Genomic DNA, 20479 nt, shown 5'->3' on the forward strand with positions numbered 1-20479 from the left:
AGCAGATGGAGGGAACCTGCGATTGTAATCGTCCAACATATTCTGCAGATTGGCCACCAAAGAAGACGGTATTTGAGTCATTCATTCTTCATGTGGTGCCTGAAAGCGAGCTTCCTGGACAGGAAATAGATCACAACCTTCCTCTTCATACTCCTCATCTTCTTCCTGGCACTTTATATTGAGTTCAGATGGACTGTTTGCAGGACGAAAAACGTCATTCACATAGGAGCCGTCATCTGAATCGTCTTCTGCAGACTCAAATAATTGCGTTGGCAGAGTTTCCGTCATAGGACTCAGAGGAACTGGTCGTTTCACCACTGAAGCTGTAACCACCGTGAAAGCTGTGGCTGCAGCGAGTGAATGTTGCGTCGTTGACGGTCCCGTCGACGAGATGGCAGTGGAAACCAATGTAGATGGCAATGAAGCCGTCGACGGTGATATCAGTGACGTAGATTTGCGTGCCGTCGACGGAGCCGTCAACGAACATGAAGTCGTCGACACAGGAGGAATCGTCGGCATAGACGGCACCGTCAACGAGGATCTTGCCGTCAACGTAACCGCCGATGAGGGTGCAGCCGTCGACAATGGATTTGGCGTCAACGATGACTTTGTCGTCGACGAGGTCTTGACCGTTGACGAGGTCTTGGCCGTCGACGAGGTCTTGGCCGTCGACGAAGACTTGGCCGTCGATGAGGTTTTGGCCGTCGACGAGGTCCTGGCCCTCGACGAGGTCTTGGCCATCGACAAGGTCTTGGACTTTGACGAGGTCTTTGCCGTCGACGAGGTCTTGGACGTTGACGAGGTCTTTGCCGTCGACAAGGATGTGATCGTCGATGAACAGGAGGCCGTCGACGAAGGTCTTCGACGATGAATGCTTAACCAGAGGCGTCGACGAGGCTGGTTTAACGGCCGTCGACGATATTTCGAGAATAGAAGAAATAGGCCTCACCTCTGGGAGCGTTGACGGATCTAGTAGTCGTCGACGGACGCGTCGACGGTCTCGTCGACGAGCTGGCGCTCGACTTGGATGACGAGGGCACAGCTTGGGATTGCGATGCCAGAGAACCAGGTCCCATAGGTGTGGAAGCTTGCAAATCCCGTGGGGAGACAGATCTGGAAGCGTCGACAAGCTTCTTTCTCTTCAGAAAAGAAGATGGCATCTCAGTCTCTGACCCACGCTTGAGAGAGGCTTTAGAATGGAAAGAAGACACGCTTTCCAAGTCAGAAACAGGATCTTCGGAAGTCTTCAACTTCTGTAGCCACAGAAGGAGATGGGCCTCTCTATCCTTCAAAGTCTTTGAGGAGAAGGTCCTACAGAACTTGCAGTTCTTAACTTCATGGTCCGGATAAAGACAGTAAATACACTTACTGTGAGGATCTTCATGAAAAAGGCAAAGCTTTCCACAGGATGAACAAGGTCTAAATAAAGATTTTTTAGTTGTAGACATTTTAAAAGACAAAATTAGCAAAAGAGTTGAAGAAACTGAGCAGAGCTCAGGGAGACTCCCTTCACCCGACGTGCAGTAGAAAATCTGAGGGCTTGAGCTTCTGAGGAGAAGGTTCTAGAGGGTGCTGTTGCCTGATTGGCTGGAATGTGGACTATTATAATGACTATGATATGTTACTAAAGTGAACTCTCCCTTTAAGGCCTCTATGGGCCTTCTTTCAGTTCTACGGCACTTTTTAACTTTAAGTATATATTTTATATGTATTACATTTCTTATGTATATGTATAATTATATAATTTTCTATTTGTATATATATATATATATATATATATATATATATATATATATATATATATATATATATATATATTTTACTACTATTATATGTACCGTGGGACTCCCACTTCGATGACGGGGAATATTCAAGCATGTGAATCTATGAAAGACACGTCTAATACTGGAGAAGTACATTGCCTATCGATCACAAAAAGGGATTCAGTAGAGGAAGTTTGCAACCACAGAGGCTGTAAAGTCGAATGGAAGGATGTGAAATGTAAACATTAATTAAGAAGAATGTAAGGGTGCGACAGAGGTTAAGAGGGGGCACGAAAAGAAGGTGGGAGTGAAGGTGAATAAGAAATAAAGGAGGGCGAAGGTATGCAGTGACTTTGTCACAGTCTGCTCTACTGGTGCAAACCTGCGAGCACAACCCTGAACCAGGGGCGGCCTTAGGCATGTGCAAGCTGTGCACCTGCAAAGAGCCACCAAACCCCAGGGGCCACCACGCCAATATAAATCCTTAATATATTAATCCTCTGCAGATGGATACATATTTGCATGGCGGCCCCTGGCAGGGATTCGGTGGCCTCCGGCTCTGTTCCACGTCGGGAAAAAAACTTGACACCCCCTACTCACTGGCTTCCGCGCTCCGCCCCGCCCGGACGTCCTCTTCCGTGGCTCCCTACCTATGCTCCCTACCTATGCTCCCTGCCCAGGGCCGCCATGAGCCTAGTGCTGCCCCTGCCTGAACCCATACATCACACCGCCTTTGCATCTTAAAAAACACATACGGAATGGCGAGTGATGCAGCAGAACTAAGGAACACCATTAACAAATACAAAATATGAAAGGTAACATTAAAAAAACCTACCAGGAGTTTCATTGATTTGCATTGCCATTCTGCCACTGTAGAAGGTGCCTATGAAATGGCACTGGAAGGCCCGCATGGTTGCTGGGCTATGTAGTTATCGGTGTATCCACAGGAAAAGCAAATTGACAGGGCTATGTGTTTGCCGTAGGTGTACACCTCCTAGAGCAGCAAAATAGCCTTTTCCCCCAAGACTAAGGAATTTACCAACAATCTTATAGCCAGCTCTCACGTAGCCTGCAAATTTGTAGGAGCAAGGACACAATGAACCTGAACTAAATTCTTAAAGTAAGGCCCACAACTTCAGAAAGTCGAAGATAGAGTATAAATGGAGCCACAAAGAGATGTTGACTGCTAGTCAATCTCTTTCTTGGCACCATCCCTGGATGCCTGCCTTTATGGTGCTCCAGGAATCCAGGCTCCAGGTTTTATGGTATCCTCCACCTCCAGGCTACAGGGTATGCCACCATGCACCGGGTCTCCATCCTTCAAGGTTGGCCTCTGAGTTCTTTAAGGTCCCCAGAAGATCTGCCTTCCTCTATTGATCATAAAGTATCATAATTAGTGTAGGTACCCCTTAGATGTGCTCTAATGTGTAAGCATTTGGCTATTGTCTTGTCTTTCAGACGTCAATGGAGCCAGTGCTACAACAGTTTCAGTATGACCTAGAACTGGCAAATTTGCTCTTGGGTTAGTGGCAAATTACAAACCGTGTTGTCTATTGTGCTAAGGGTGCTTTATAAAGTGATACAGCAGAATGAGTGGAGGTCATATGTTAATTTAAAATAAAAAAACAGAGGCAGGCAGAGGAGAATGAAGTGAACAACAACATGGGGGTAGGTGACTTGGCCAATTCTAGATTTATTTCCAGGTCACATCCCTACATCATGCTTGACTACCGCCATTTCCCACCTAGAAACCTGACGCTCTTGTAGCAAATCACAAAGACAGGGCCTGGGGAAGATTGGTGCAGGTATGCAATAATTCCAGTGAAACGGGGTTTGAAACCATAACTAAAATAAAGGATAACTGTTATCCATATTGTAAAAACATGATTTTTGTGACTTATAGTTAGCTATGGTGCCTTACCACACAAGCCCTACTCAGGCACTTCAGATATACCATGGAGCCTGAATACTCAGTGTTGTGGTAATCCACTGTGAACAAGGCTTACTCTGCACTCATGCACTGACTCTGTTAACATTTTAAACTTATTGCTGACCTAAAATATAAGTCTCCACATCAAAACAGAACACAAGCACATTTACTTGATGGACGCTTAAATTAAGTGTACGTTTATCACCTCCAAGTGAGAAATGTGGATATCATGAATTTGGATGTACCATGTAAGGAATTATTGACCCACCAAGGATAAAAGCTATCTCGATTTACAGATGATGTTTTATGTGCTAATACTACTTGCTATTACTAATGTGTTTTGCAACTTTGTATATGAAGCTGTTGCAAGACTATTATAAATTCAATATATTGTTTGAATAAGACCCCCACACCCAAAAAGGTACTGAGTACTGTCCCTTGAAACCTTGTAGGCAGTGCTGGTTGGGCATGTGGCAGATCTATCACGCTCCGCCCATTAACTCTCTATGAAGCTATGATACCTTGAAAAATGTTGTAAAAAACTATTGATGGACGGAATACTGAACAATGTCAAACATTCAACCCGAGACAGACATCTGGGCCTAAATCCATTGTTTTTTTGTCACCACACCATTTCAGTTTGAGCCCAGTGATATGCAAATCAGCCTTGACTCTGCTCACATGTGCTGGTTTGATGTGCAAAACAACAATGGATTTAGACTCAGACATCTGTACTGGGGCAGAGTGTTTGACATTGTTTACCTGGCTGATGAGGGTTGATACCCTGAAACCAGCCCTAGGATGCTTGTATCCACTCCGTGACGGACCTAGCCTGGCAGTTCGGGCTGGGCTGTTCCCATGGGGTGCAGGCCAAGACCGATTTGCATATGGCTGGGTCCAAACTGGGGTGGCATGGTGAGTACAAAAACAATGGATTTGGGCCCAGATATCTCTACTGGGGCTGAGTGTTTGACATTATTCACAATTCCGTCCATCAATTTTTTTTGTTGCATTTGTCGCTGCAAGTGGGGAGGGTATGCCCAGAAGTCAGTCCTATTCTCGCCATACCACTGGATTCAAGCCGTTCTGGCTGATGAGGGGTGATACCTTGAAACCAATCCGAGGATGAATGTTTCAGGTCTAGGGAGGACCTGGCCTGGAAGTTCAGGCTGGACTGTTCCCAGGGGGAGCATGTTCAAGACTCATTTGCATATGGCTGGTTCCAAACTAGGGTGGCATGGCGAGCAAAAAAACAATGGATTTAGGCCCCAATCTCTGTACTGGGGGTGAGTGTTTGACACTGTTCAGCATTCTGTCCATCAATTGTTCTTTTTGCTTTTGAAAAATATTGTGGCATGCTAGCCTGGCCACAGAGCAAATACACTATCCATTAGAACCAATGTTAACAAAAGTACACAACTTTCACTTCTTTAGGCATGCTTCCTCTCCCATATGTCTCAATTCACATCTGAGATCTAGAATCCTGGATCTAGCCCTGTTTACTACCCAAAAAAAAGTAGCGTTTAACCCCTTGGCCGCGGCGGAATTATGGGGGGCAGGGGGGGCCGCGCGGCGCTCCCATGCTCGTGACGGAACCGCTCCGTCACGAGACTCAGGCGCTCTGTGCTTTTGACGGAGCGGTTCCGTCACAGCCCGCCCACTCAATGGAACGCTTAGCGCAGGCGTGAAATCAGCGCCGCGCAGGCGCGCCGAGCGGGCCTTGACGGAACCGCTCCGTCACCAGCAAAGTGCGACTGAGGCTGGTGACGGAGCGGTTCCGTCACCAGCGAGGAAGGAGTTAAAGATGCACTTTACAAATGCTGCTTGTTTTGACTCCGACGGCTACTTTATGTCTCAGGTAAACTCTCCCCAGTGACTATACCTTTCAGCAAGCATATCATACATGGCTCTAATATGGAGAAAGAGTGCCATGCCCTTCTGAACTCACACAGAGCATCCCATAGATCAGCAGAACATGCTTCTGTTTGCAGGAAAATTAATTGAAAAATGATAAAAGGTGAAGCTGCCAGACCAAGGTCCGAGCAGAGATGTTTTTCATTATGGCCTTTTTTTCAAATGGTCGTGTCTATATAACTAATGGGAGAATTACATTTTAATATCCTGTATTCACCTTCATTTTTTATTTATTGCTTGGCACTTATGTTATTCAATATTTCGCTGCTTTTCTCCCAGTGCCAAGGTAATTCATTCATCATATGTCCCGCAGCACTTTACCTTAATAATACAACGAAAACAACGTAATAGTGTAGCTCTGTAGCAGTGATCACAGGCTTCAGCGTGTGCCTCTTCCCGAAGATTCTCGATGCAATACCCTAAAGAGTGTTTTTGCATACTAATTATGTCGTGCATAACTGCAAGCCGTGAGCAGTAAGGCACTCTAAAAAGCTAGCCCAGCCGGCGTACCTTCGCAAAGTGACTTAAACTATGTAGAAATAATTTTCTTATGGAATAAAAAAAATGAATTTAGAGTAACGCTCCTTCATTATTGTAAGAAATTGGGTTACTGGATGAGGAGGGTGAAACCCTAACTGGATGAGGAGGGTGAACACACAACAATTTAGAAAAATACAGTAAGATGTAATAAAATATTTGAAACAAAAACCACAATAATCCAATTAGTGGAACTAGAGATATGCACTTTAAATGGTTTTGTAAAAACCAAGCACTAAAAAGCATCAACTGCAGTTATCTGGTCATGGAAGACCAGGTCCTAGTCACAAAAGTTCAGACTGACCGCGATGGAACAAGAGCCTGGTACAGGACTGAGTTCAGTCTGCTGAATAAATACCTAGTAGGCCTAGGTGCCTAGATGCGAAGTCCTTGTGTCAATATGCGTGAGCCATCAACGTAGAGATGCAATGCAAGGTCTGACATTGAGATGCGTTGCTCAGAGGCAGAGTCAATGACCGTCGACAAAGAGCTGTGATGCGAGGTCCTGTTATGTCATTGAGAAAGCTGGTGGGGCTTGTGGAAACTTGTGCTGCGGTGCGTTGGCGTAGAGGATGAGATGCCTCTTGTTGAGCTGGTGTCTAGGTGCATCTACATCGAAGCCGCTGCCGGGGATTCTTAGGACTTGTGCTGAGATGTGTCAGTGTCAAGGATGAACTGGGTCACCCTGGGCCACAGTTGATGGTGGCCTGTGTCGCACTGAACCAAGAAGCGTCCACATCAAAGAAACCTCATATGTTCCTGTGGCTGACCCTTGGAGTTTTCCTGGAGTTCTGTGTACACACAGGAAGGCTGGATGCAGCAGAGCAGCTTACAGCAGCAGAATAGTCCTGGTGCAGCACAGCAGGCGTAAGGCAGCAAAGCAGTCCTTAGTCAGCATGCAGGTCAGCAGGGCAGACTTCACAGCTGGGCAGTCCTTCTTCCTGCCAGAGTTCACAGGTCCGGAAGTGATCTAAAGTGTTGGGTCTGAATGTCTACTATTTTCACCTAGTGCCCACTTTGAAGTGGGAGAAGATTCAAGAGTCCTTTCCCTATAGAGATGTCTAGAATTTACTACCTCCCTACCCTGGCCTCAGCTTTTCTGGGGGCACAAAAGATTAGTGTGAAACCCTTTGTGAGTGAGGGGCAAGTGTGGTCGGTGACAGCTCCACCCCCCTACCAGGTCGGAGATGGCCTGTATTGCAACACCTTTTCCCCCTTCGTCTCACTGTATGGGAGTAATACACATAGACCAACTGACAGTTAAACCAATTAAGGTTACACGGGACACAGGGCACAGGCACCAAATGGTTGGGACAAGAAAATTGCAACTTTCTAAAAGTGGCATTTTCAGAATAGTGACTCAAAATCTAACTTTACCATTAAAGAGGGTTTAAAATTACAACTCAACATTCCAGCCTGCTCCCAATTGAAAGGTATCACTTATTAACTGTAATAATGAACCTAATGTTATCCTATGGCAGAGACAGGGATTCCAGTAGTGAAACACATATTTAAGACTTTTTCACTACCAAGGCATGTAAAAGTTAAAAGTAAATGTTCCACTTTTGAAATCCACTGCACCCTGCCTTATGGGCTGTCTATGACCTATCCAAGGGGTGACTTATCTGTATTAGAAAGGAAGGTATAGGCCTCGCAAAAGATTTATTTTGACAGGTCGAGATTACAGTTTTACAAATGCACACACAGGCTGCCAAGGCAAGCCTGAAACATGTTTAAAGAGGCTACTTAAGTTACGGGCACAATAAGTGCTGCAGGCCCACTAGTAGCATTTAATTTACATTCCCTGTGTGCATGTAATATCACTTTACCAGGGATTTACAAGTAAAATAATGGGCCTAGTGTGTGTAAACCAATGTTATACAGAAGAAAAGGTTTGGTTAGGGTCCGAGGGAATATTTAAAGACCACCTTCGCAGCGTCCCCCACAACAAGATACTAAGCAACAAAAAAAATACCAGGGGTCAAGAGCAACTAACACTTTGTGCTAAAAGTAAGACGGAAAAACTCCAGAAAGAAAGAAAAATTCTAAGGGTTTCAGGGATAGAGATGAGGCCTCTAAACCCGTATAGGTATTAAAGGATACCCATCAGTAGCCGTCCTTTACCGCTATATTCATCATTTGGGCTTCCTCATGTTCTCTATCACTGACACTCACCCAGCGGGAATAGATGTATATATCCCGTAAGTTAGTCAATATGGCGGAGATAGAGAGACAAACTAAACAGGATGTGAGTGTAAAGGCTACCGAATTTGCAGTGCAAGTAATCTTTGTGAAAAATGAAATATCTTGTGTGTGAAAAAATATAATAAAATTGGAGCGAATGAGAGACGGGTAATTTTAATAGTGTCTTTCGTCCGTCGAAGAATTAAAAACAGTGTAGGATAGCAGCATGGAAACAAATATCTGCTATATCTAAAAAATGGTCGACACGTTTTAGCAGATTAATGGACACAAGTGTCCTCTGCTTTCATCAGGACCTGTAGATAGGTGTTGTTTAAAACACTGCAAAATTTAAGTGAATAAATCAAGATAAAGGATAAATCAAAAACCATATCACCTGAATCACTAGGTGTACTTTATTTCACCTCCTCACGTAGGATTTTTTCTGAAGGAGGATTTCCGTCGTACAAAGAGAACAAAGAAAGGGAGGACACACAAAATTAAATGCATCACAGGTAAGACAGCACTCATTGATATACATCACGCCACCCATATAGTGTATCCACCATTAGTAGCCCCTGAGTATAATTTCAAGGGTACTTATTGCCTCTTACCTATTATGTGGGAGGGATTTGCCTCACCTCACCTGGCTGTGGCTCAGGTAGAAGAAGCACCGCGCTGAAAGGCAGAAAGCATGTGTAGACTTATCCAATGTCTCACCATAACAATCCGTACCTCATATGTGTATATTAAAAATAGAAAGAACCAAGCTCCTTAGGACATAATTAATGAAACTGACAAAAATGACATACCAAAAGTAGCCATCTCTAAAGGTGTCCATTTACTCTGAATAGCCAAAGGCTATACTTGATGTATTTAGTGTTTAAATGGACCATTATGATAACGCAAAACATGGTATTGGAGTCTAGCGAAGAATGTCAACAATGGGAATTACCAAGGTCAGCATTCGTGTGGTCTTGATCTAACTTAAAAAGAAAAGAAAAGCGACTCAAGTGTGTAATTTCTGTCTTGGAATCGCGTGATAGCCCGTCTTTCAGGGGAAGAGCCAATAACTGTTCGAAATGTGAGACCGTCGTCACTTAATTATGCCAAATTGAAAAGTAGTCAGTTCTTACACAGCTCTGGCATGTGAGCTCAAAAAACCCATGTAGATTATAGTTATCCCGATAGCCCGTGTCTTTTCATAAAACAAGAAGGACAATAGCTTACCAGCTAAAGTTTTGGATTTTGAACAAGCTGTTGAAAATGACATATCTAGATTACACTTCGAAGATGATCATACCTTTATGAATCTTCCAAAAACAGAACAGATTGCATTAGGAGGTCTAATGAATGATGACCTGGTAACCATTAAACCAGCGGACAAAGGGGGAGCAATTGTTCTTCTGGATACAACAACTTATGGCAACGAATGCCTCCGCCAATTACAAGATATAAGATCTTACAGACAACTTACGGAAGATCCAACTGCGAGGATTGGTAATACCATTGGCCACATGGTTGAGGAAGAGTTATCGGAAGGATGGATTACGGCAGAAGAGGCGACCTTTCTTCATACTGCACATCCCGCCATGCCTTATTTCTACATCCTTCCTAAAATTCACAAAGCGCAGAGGCCTCCACCGGGCCGCCCTATCATCTCCAAGATCGGATCGATTCTTGAACCCTTGTCTATATTCACAGACCATTTTTTACGTCCAATGGTAAGAGAGATGCCTACTTTCCTTCAGGACACGAAGGATGTCTTACAGATACTTCCTGATTGTGAATTTGACACTACTAGGGACCTTCTGGTCTCTTTTGATGTGGAATCACTTTACACGTCAATTCCCCTGAACGAGACCCTGGAAGTCATAGCCTCTTTATTGCTTGCAAGAAACTTGGTCTCTATTACACCTGTAAGTTTAATAATGGCGTGCGCAAATCTGGTGATGAAAGAAAATTTCTTTCAGTTTGAGGATACCATTTACCTCCAGACGTCAGGGACCAGCATGGGAAGCGTTTTCGCTCCTAGTCTGGCGAACCTTTATATTCATCATTTTGAACAGGAGCATGTCCTGACATTGACCAACCCATATCGCGAATCAATACGCACTTGGAAGCGCTATATTGACGATATTTTTGTCATCTGGCGAGGCAGCACTGAAGATCTCCTAGTGTTTCTCCAACGGTTAAATGTCAGAAAACAATTTTTACGCTTCACGGTTGAATATGACCAGAACAGACTAGTATTCCTAGACTTGTTAATTACAGCCACACCAAGCGGACTGTCATCACAACTCTACAAGAAAACAATGGCACGCAATTCCTTACTTCGTTTTGATAACTGCCATCCAAGGGCTCTCAGGAACAACTTACCTTATGGGCAGTTCCTACGGATTCAAAGGAACTGCTCCACAAGAGAATCCTTTACAGAACATGCACACAATCTTGAAAAACAACTACAAGCAAAACATTATCCCAAGAAATTGGTGCGCCAATTGCTCAAACGGGCTGCAAGCAATAATAGAGAAGCACTCTTAGAACCAACAACAACAAAAGCAAAGACTCAGAGAATTACCTTTGTCAATACCTATAACACCAGGTCTAACCAAATACAAAAAATTGTTAGGTGACATTGGTTTATTCTGAACACAGGCGCAGACACTCTGCTTCCCCCATTGTTTGCCTTCAAACGCTGACCGAATTTTAAAGACAAAGTCCATACTCGACCTAAAACTGAAATGGCAAGGGCAGTTGGTACATTATGGGACCTTCCAGCAGTGGTAGGCCATCATCCGTGTGGGAATTGTGCGGCTTGCCCACAAACTTGTAAATCTGTTTCCATTGACATAGGTACAGAGCGACCATGGGAACAAAGGAAATTTACGAACTGTAATAGCGAACAACTAATTTACATGATCACCTGTCCATGCCAACTGAAATACATTGGTATGACGACGAGGAAGATCAAAGTTCGGATCTCAGAGCATAAAAGCACAATACGGTGCGGTAGGCAGACCACCCGACTGACCAATCATTTTCTAAATGCGAAACATGACCCCACCGATTTCAGATGGACAGTGGTTGAACAACCATTTATTCCTAAACATACAGCCGATGTAAGCAAATACCTACTTATTAAAGAACAAAAGTGGGTATATAAGCTGGGCAACGATAACACCGGCCTCAATGAAGATATACCATGGATGTCCTTGTAGACTGTTTTCTTTTTACAACATTTCCCTTCATCATTCACTAATGCCTCATAATACTCATAATATTCATGACTGGCCCTTTCCAGCCTTGGCACACATTTTGTGATGCTCACTATGTAGAGACTGCGCTCACATATCAGGGACTACATTTCCCATGAGCATCTAACACATTGTGGTCTTTTGATTCTTTCATGCATCAGGGACAATTTCAGCGGGATTAATAAGGAGTATTCCCCATGTCCTCCGCTCTTGTCCTACTTTGCCAGGCACACTAGGTTTGCATACAATGTTTTGTGTACTCTGACATTTATTTCAATTTAAGCATACATTTACCACCAATTGTGAATCAGTATACCGACTAATTAGTATGGAGCTTGGTATTGAATATAAAGGCTTTTCTTCTGACATAACAATCAGTAGCTACTAATTTTCGGTGAACTCCGAATTACGCATCCTCTCTGGACTCCGTTTCCCATGGTTCTTTGCCAGTCACGTGACCGTGCACTGTGCGTCACGTACCGTTGAAACCTGGCTTTTAAATATGGCGCCTACACTCCCACCGACCACCTCCCCGAGTCGGCTTGAATGCAAGCCTGGAGTACTGACGGAGAGGTAGGTTGGTGGCAGATGGCGATAGTCTAATATCTTTGGGGGCTTGTTTGTTAAGCTTTGTGCTTTCCCGGGTTGGGATTTCGGCGAGATACGCTAAGCGCATACAGTATCATCGCTGCAATGAGTATCAGACTGTCCTAGGCATGACTCGATACCTGGACGATGCACTTATCACCAGGCTTCAGAGATAAGCTATTGTCCTTCTTGTTTTATGAAAAGACACAGGCTATCGGGATAACTATAATCAACATGGGTTTTTTGAGCTCACATGCCAGAACTGTGTAAGAACTGACTACTTTTCAATTTGGCATAATTAAGTGATGACAGTCTCCCATTTCGAACAGTTATTGGCTCTTCCCCTGAAAGACGGGCTATCACGCCATTCCAAGACAGAAATTACACACTTGAGTCGCTTTTCTTTTCTTTTCAAGTTAGATCAAGACCACACGAATGCTGACCTTGGTAATTTCCATTGTTGACATTCTTCGCTAGACTCTGTTAGAACTGGGGGTCTCTAGTTGGCAGAGGTAGGTACCACTGTCCAAATAGGGACCCTTGCTTCTAGTCAGGGCAAGGAGATAACCCTCTTAGATAACCCCTGCTCGCTCTCTAGGTAGCTTGGCCTGGGCAGTCTAGGCTAACCAGAGGCAATGCGTAAAGTATTTGTACCAACACTCACAGTAACACAGTGAAAACACCACAAACTGATTCCACAACAGTTTAGGAAAATAAAGGTATTTATTCTAAACTACACAAGACCAAAACGACAAAAATCCAACATACACAGTTCAAGAATATGGTTTCAAAAGAGTTCTTAAGGTTGTAATCAAAGTTCTTTAAGTTGCGTTAAAATAATCCACAGATGCGTGAAAAGTTCAAAGTTGCGTCACGTTTACTCACAGTACCTTTTAGATGCAACAAAGTTCCACAAGCAGGAAGCTGGTGCGGTGGAAACAAGCGATGCGTTACTCCTGAGACCCTGGGGAGGCGATGCGACAGCCCCGCTGCAGCGGCGGGCGTGTTGCGACGAATCCGGTCTGTATGGGGAGGAAGGCCGCTTGCGTGGATTCCGGTGCGTAGGCTCCGTAGGAAGTCTGTTCTCGCAAAGGCACGATGCGATGATCTCGTAGGGGCTGCGACGATCTCCGGGGCGACGATGCGCGGTCCAGCGGTGATCCTCTCTCTCGCAGCTCCTCAATGCGATGGTTCTGCGACGATGCTCGCAGCGACGTGATGCGGTCCGCAAGCAAGCGGTGCGGTGATCTCACCCAGCGACAACAGGCTCTGCGACGACACTCGCAGCGATGTTCGATTCTCCCGAACCGGTCTGGTGCATCCCGCAAACGAAGGATGCGACGGCTCTGGCAGCTGCGTCAGGCGCTGCGCCGATCTCGACCTTCGTAGTGGCGGGAAACTTCTCGCACTGTCGGGGATGCGCTCCGCAAGTGAGCGATGCGACACTTTTCAGCTTCAAAAGTCTCTCAAGCTTAGTTTCAAGCTTCCCAGTTCAGGTTCAACTTCCAGAGGCCCCACAACTGAATCAAGCACTCTAGGAAGGACAGAACTCTCTCAGCAGAGTTCAGGGAAACTGGGGGTGAAGTCCTTTTGTTCCTGGGACTTCAAAAACAGGGAGCCAGCACTTCTCAGGCCCTTGGAGATTCCTTCAAGACAGGGGACACAGCTCACAGCAAAGTCCTTCCCCTCTCCTTGGCAGCAAAGCAACAGCAGGTCAGTCCAGCAGAGCAACAGCAGGACAGTCTTCCTTCTTCAGGGTCAGCTTTCTCCTTGGCAGAGGTTCCTTCTTGATTTCCAGGATGATCTAATTTTCTGTTGTCAGGGGTCCTGTACTTATACCCCTAAAGTCTTTGTTCTCTCTGTGCATGTGGGCCCTGGGCCCGGTCTGAACCAGTTCTGGGTGGATCCTGAGCACTTTGTTTTGCTGGCTGCATCTTTCCTTTCAGAGTGAGGGGCAGGGTCCTCAGCCGCTCAGCAGGAGGTGGAGCCAGCATTGTGGCAGGCAGGCACAGCCCTATTCAGCCCAGGTGCTAACTCCTCCCACCACTCAGGTTGCCATGGCATTCATTCAGCCTAGTGCTGACTCATCCAGCCTCTGAGGGAATTCCCCAGCCCCTGTCACTCACAAACCAGACAGTCAATACACAAACAGGCCCAGGCACACAGAAGGGTCAGAAAAGAGAACAGCAACTTTCTAAAAGTGCTGTTCTCAAACACAGGATTTAAAAACCACCTTTCCTAAAAGATGTATTATTAAATTCTGAGTTCAGGGATACTAGATACTTATGTCCTATCTTGTTCCTATGGGAAGAAATGCTGTTAACCACTGTAGCCAGCATCCCCCATGTTAACCTATGGAGCAAGATAGCCTTACAATAGTGAAAAACGAAAATGGCTGTAATTCACTACCAGAGCATGTCACCTGCACTAGCACATGCTCTACCTTTCACATACACTGCACCCTGCCCAGGGGGGTACCCTGGGCCTTCCATAGGGGTGACTGATGTGCACGAAAAGGGAAGGGTTAGGCCTGGTCAGTGGGGACACTGACCAGGAGGACATGGCAGTTCTAAACTGCCCATAGGCGCTGCAGTGGCAGGCCTGAGACACCATTTTAGAGCTACTCATGTGGGTGGCACAATCAGTGCTGCAGGCCCACTAGTAGCATTTGTCATCACCAGCCCTGGCACACCCAGTGCACTTTACTAGGGACTTCAAGGTGATACAAATATGCCAAACATGTATATCCAATCAGAATAACAATTTACATAGGGAGCACTTACACTCTGGCACTGATCAGCAGTGGCAGAGTGTCCAAAGCATCTAAACCAGCAAAAACGAATCCAGCACAGCATCAAAAAATACAGGAGGCAGAGGCAAAAAGATAGGGGTAATCACGCCAAAGATGCCAGGTCTAACAGACTCCAATACCATGTTTTGCGTTATCATAATGGTCCATTTAAACACTAAATACATCAAGTATAGCCACTGGCTATTCAGAGTAAATGGACACCTTTAGAGATGGCTACTTTTGGTATGTCATTTTTGTAAGTTTAATTAATTTTGTCCTAAGGAGCCTGGTTCTTTCTATTTTTAATATACACATATGAGGTATGGATTGTGATGTTGAGACATTGGTTAAGTCTACACATGCTGTCTGCCTTTCAGCGCGGTGCTTCTGCTACCTGAGCCACAGCCAGGTGAGGTGAGGTGAGGCAAATCCCTCCCACATAATAGGTAAGAGACAATAAGTACCCTTGAAATTATACTCAGGGGCTACTAATAATGGATACACTATATGGGTGGCGTGATGTATATCAATGAGTGCTGTCTTACCTGTGATGCATTTAATTTTGTGTCCTCCCTTTCTTTGTTCTCTTTGTAGGACGGACATCCTCCTTCAGAAAAAATCCTACGTGAGGAGGTGAAAGAAACTACACCTAGTCATTCAGGTGATATGTTTTTTTTATTTATCCTTTATCTTGATTTATTCACTTAAATTGTGCAGTGTTTTCAACAACACCTATCTACAGATCCAGATGAAAGCAGAGGACACTTGTGTCCATTAGTCTGCTGAAACATGTCGACCATTTTTTAGATATAGCAGATATTTGTTTCCATACTGCTATCCTACACTGTTTTTAATTCTTTGACGGACGAAAGACACTATTAAAATTACCCTGTCTCTCATTCGCTCCAATTTTATTTTATTTTTTCACACACAAGATATTTATTTTTTCACAAAGATCACTTGCACTGCAACGTCGGTAGCCTTTACACTCACATCCTGTTTTGGTTTGTCTCTCTATCTTGCCAATATTGACTACCTTACGGGATATATACATCTATTCCCGCTGGGTGAGTGTCAGTGATAGAGAACATGAGGAAGCCCAAATGATGAATAGGGCGGTACAGGACGGCTACTGATGGGTATCCTTTAATACCTATAAGGGTCTAGAGGCCTCATTCTATCCCTGAAACCTTTAGATTTTGTCTTTCTTTCTGGAGTTTTTCTGTCTTACTTTTAGCACAAAGTGTTAGTTGTTCTTGACCCCTGGTAGCTTTTTTGTTGCTTTGTAAACCAATGTTATCATATTTAAGGAGAGAACACAAGCACTTTAGCACTGGTCAGCAGTGGTAAAGCGTGCAGAGTCCTATGGCCAACAAAAATGAATTCAGCAAAAACAGGAGGAGTAAGGCAAAATGTTGGGGGAAGAACACTTTAAGGCCCACAGGTCCAACAATTATTGATAAATCATCTGATGTGAGTCAGTCACATGAATCAAGCTGCAATAAAGGCAGAGGATTGCCTTATCAAAGTGAGAAATTAAAAAGAGTAGGTGATAATTGCAGTGAACATCTATGGACACATAGACGATGGGACTGTGAAAAGCATACATTTTGGCCAAACATACATTTGCTATGTAGGTGAGAATGATCTATCAGGCATACCTAATGTACATAAATGCACAGTCACAATATTACAACAACCGATAATGCACGAAAATGTCAAAGTATCATTGCAAAGCAGAGTTCATTAGAAACCCAAGAAGCACTTGCACTCCAAAGTCTATGCTCCACCCTGGAGTAGTCTTGCTCTCTTACACTGCAAACTGTTAACCAGAGGTATATATTTGTAGATTATATACATTTCTCCCTAAAAAGCTTTACCAAACGTCATTACAAGAGTAGGAGGCTATATTCAGAGTGAAAACAATGGCTGTGAGGTACACTGGCTGAGTATGGACACATTATAAAAATGTTGTGGCAGGGACTAAATAAGATGATTAGTCTGCATTCTTAAAGTAGGAGCTGCAGGTGATAGAAGACTATGTTGAACTGAAGTGATTATCTGTTCTGTCTACAAGTAATCATATTCTCAGGAAGGTAGCCATTAAATTAAGATGGAATTCAATATTAATATGACGATGACGCCATTAAACATATGAGAGTATATATATATATATATGGTGGACGTAATAAGGTAGCTCGGATGTACTTTAAGAGATCCCTTGTGCTTTGGGTTGCCAAAAAAATTGCAATTTTCTTTACTCCTTTTTTATTTACTCCAGTAGGGGTACCTATGTGATCTACGTCAAAAACAGGCTTGGGGACTACTATTGTGGCGATTCTTTTGTGTTGAAACCGTTTAAACGATTCGCTTTTAATGGCATTCACCATATTGAAGAATTCAACCCGGTACCGGTCAGTCATAAAGAAAATTGGTTGCACAAGAGAGGTTTCCTACAGGACCACTTGACTCCTTACTTTTTCCTATCTTCTTCTCTGTGTTAAAAGTGTGGGGGTAAAGGCTAAACTCCCAATCTTAGTTTGATCTCATGGACCTCAGGCCTTAACGTTTCATCCTTATCCCCCTCATCCTCCATCTTTTGATTGCTGCCCCTTTTTGGGTATTGGTTTATGGTAATTTCCCAAAACGGATTTCCATGAGTTTAGATGCATCTCCGCTAAGGACTATGGCTTGCATGGTTAATTTAGAACTCGTTGTTTCAGCAAAAATGGTCAAAACCTTCATCCCTCAACAGCTATGCTGGCAAAATGAATTTGACCTACAAAATATGTTATGCCTGCTAATTAGCTTAGTTAAATCATTTTGTTGCAAAACACAGTATGTCCTGTGAAGGTTGGTAAAAGCTCCTTTAAAAACGTCTTAAGTAGGGTAGGTTGGTGAAAGCTCCTGCAAAAACTCTGCAACATGTCTAAAGTAGGACTCGAGAGAAATGTTGACCTCCCAGATCTCCCACTATGTGCCTCAGCAGCCTTCTGGGCCAGACTTGCCATCGTAAGTCACCAACATTCTAAGATATATAGTATATTTTTACGAAAAGGACCTGAATTCAATGTTATCCTATTTGTGAGATCTTAATGATGTAATCTTTGTGGGACATCTATGGAATGCCAGTGGCACAGGAGCAATACCACTATATAAAAATTTGCGTTAGCACTTTGAGTGATCAACATGACCTATTGTGCTATACACAGCTACTAAATAAAGAAACATATAAAATTGTGAGGATACTCAAGGGCTGCCAGCGGAACAGCAGCCTTTCAGCTCTATGTCATATATGATGGCATTTTAGTAAAGTAATCGATGGTCCTGTTGATGATATCGTACAAGATACCACCAGTGAAGACATTTGCAATGTCTGTTTTAGTGTCCCTAGAAAAAACACTAATGGTGTTAATATTTTAATTTCTGCTTTCAAATAATAATTCATGATTGAGAGAATTACACTTCTATGTGGAGATCCCCTTACTTGAGAAGAAAAAATATTGTTTCCAAAATTATATTTTTACAATAGGTTGCCAAAATTAATTTTAATCATGGACGAGAATAAACATTATTCAAGAAATCTCCAATGTGATCTGGCGAAGAAATCACGCCGTGTACTCTGCCCCCTGCAGCGTTTGTCCACATATTTTACTTCTATATTGCATGCTCAAGTCAATAGTTTCCAAAGCTATCTAAGTTTCTTTGAACATTGCTGCAGCTTAGCTTGTTTCTTATGAGAAACAAAATTCAATGCCCATTATCACAGTGGAGATTATTCGTGTACATTTAAGAAAAGGGTGGGGAAAAGCAGAGGATGGAGGTGCCTGGGGAAGGGTGGGCAGTCCTGCAACTGTTGGAAGGACCACTTAGAAATTTGCAGGGTGGGAATCTAGCTGAAATAGTTAAACAAATCCTACAAAATGTTGATGTAAATGATTCAATAGGGCGAGAAAGGCGGAATGATCATCTCCAAACTTTATGATGCTGTGGGATTACGGCAGAGGTTTTCTCGCAGATATTTTCCTTTTGATGACAAGAATAGAATAGGTGGAACTACGACATCCTGTGTTTGAAGCCAAAACTGTTTTGTTTCTTTCAAAATACCTCAAAAGTCATAAACCTTCAGTCAAGAGTAGCCTTATTTCTATTCCCTGGGGATAATGATTATCTGTTAATGAAGCATTTTGTATTTATATTGATCCCAATTCCTGTTTTGAATTACCTTGGAAATGCGGGTTGGACCAGTCTTTAAAAGGGCACACTATGAACACTCAGAAGGGGTGAATATATGGTTGCATCAAATTTCAAAATAAAAATGTTGCAATCAATGTACAGTAGTATGACTGTTAGACTTTAACTTTTCCATTTGTTTTGTGGTGCATCTTCACTGAATATGATAAGTAAGCAATCTCACAATACTTAATGTACACATGCAACCTACTTTCCAAGTTCACATCTTATTTCTGGCAAAGTAGCTGGTTCTGGTTTCTCTGATGTCAGATTCAAGGCGTACCAAAATTCCCCAAAAGCAGCAGATTGGAAAATGACACTGGAAAAAAATAAGAGAAATAGATTAAATCGTTCTTAAAGTAATCGCTAAGCACATAACAATAAATTGAGCATTGCAGCAACTTTTCAAACTTACAAAATGTTGCAACATGGAATTGTTGCAAACCTATGAATGATGGTAGACAGGAAATCCCTCATACTATGCCCATGGCTGTACAACTCAGCCTCTGTTCACATTTTAGACTAGTCTTGAAATAGTCAAGTCCACTGGTGGTACTCTACAGTAGAGTACACAACTGTTGGACTGGATCCCAAAGAAGCCTCGCTCAACCATGGTATATATAGGGGTAACTGCTGTCTTCTGGCAAGGTTATGAGGAAGCTGACGACTTGTGGTGGTTGACTGATTATGGAGTGGTATAGGCCTTTAAGGTTCAATGTGACTAATGGGGGTCGAAAACTTCACATGTTCCAGTGATGTCTGTTCCTCTCATTTTTTCCCTGCCCTTCAGCTGCTATGGACTGAAACATGTGGTACAGCTGAAAGGATAAGGATGCCATTTTCCAACTCAAAGAAAGGGGGAGCAAACCTGAAAAGTAATCTGTAAAAATACACAAATCTATCAGATGGATAGTAAACGAAAATAAGTATCAGATTCATGTAATGGACACTCCTTCCCGCAGATTCCTTATGCGCACACTTCTAAAAACGGTGATTTAATTGAGTGAAGAAACCAATGCACATGGAAGCTCTGAAGTGCCACCTATTTTAAGTGAACGTCCAAACAAAGACAGCAACATTAATCAAGTAACAGCTCAACAAAACGTCCCAATCAGAACGCACCTTAGCAAAGGCTAATTAGCAAGATAACCTGCAACAGAGGAACTATCACAGCACTACAGTAAGAAAAGAAGCTTTTCATCTTCAATTAACCTTATGTATATAGGACAAATAGTTAAAAGAAAATAGTCTTACAATGAACTAAGCTCTCTTAGTTTCATAGCAC

General features: G+C 43.4%; 1 protein-coding gene across 1 annotated transcript in view; it reads right to left on the reverse strand.

Annotated features, from left to right (window-relative positions):
- The window catches only part of CFAP47 (cilia and flagella associated protein 47), a 2734468-nt gene that overhangs the window by 1170528 nt on the left and 1543461 nt on the right, over positions 1 to 20479 (reverse strand). Inside the window, exon 53 of the mRNA XM_086934611.1 lies at positions 19406 to 19513. Coding sequence (XP_086790737.1) covers positions 19406 to 19513 — 108 coding nt within the window. The remainder of the gene's footprint in view (positions 1 to 19405; positions 19514 to 20479) is intronic.

Source organism: Lissotriton vulgaris, chromosome 8 (genome assembly GCF_964263255.1).
Source record: "Lissotriton vulgaris chromosome 8, aLisVul1.2, whole genome shotgun sequence".
Taxonomy (NCBI): domain Eukaryota; kingdom Metazoa; phylum Chordata; class Amphibia; order Caudata; family Salamandridae; genus Lissotriton; species Lissotriton vulgaris.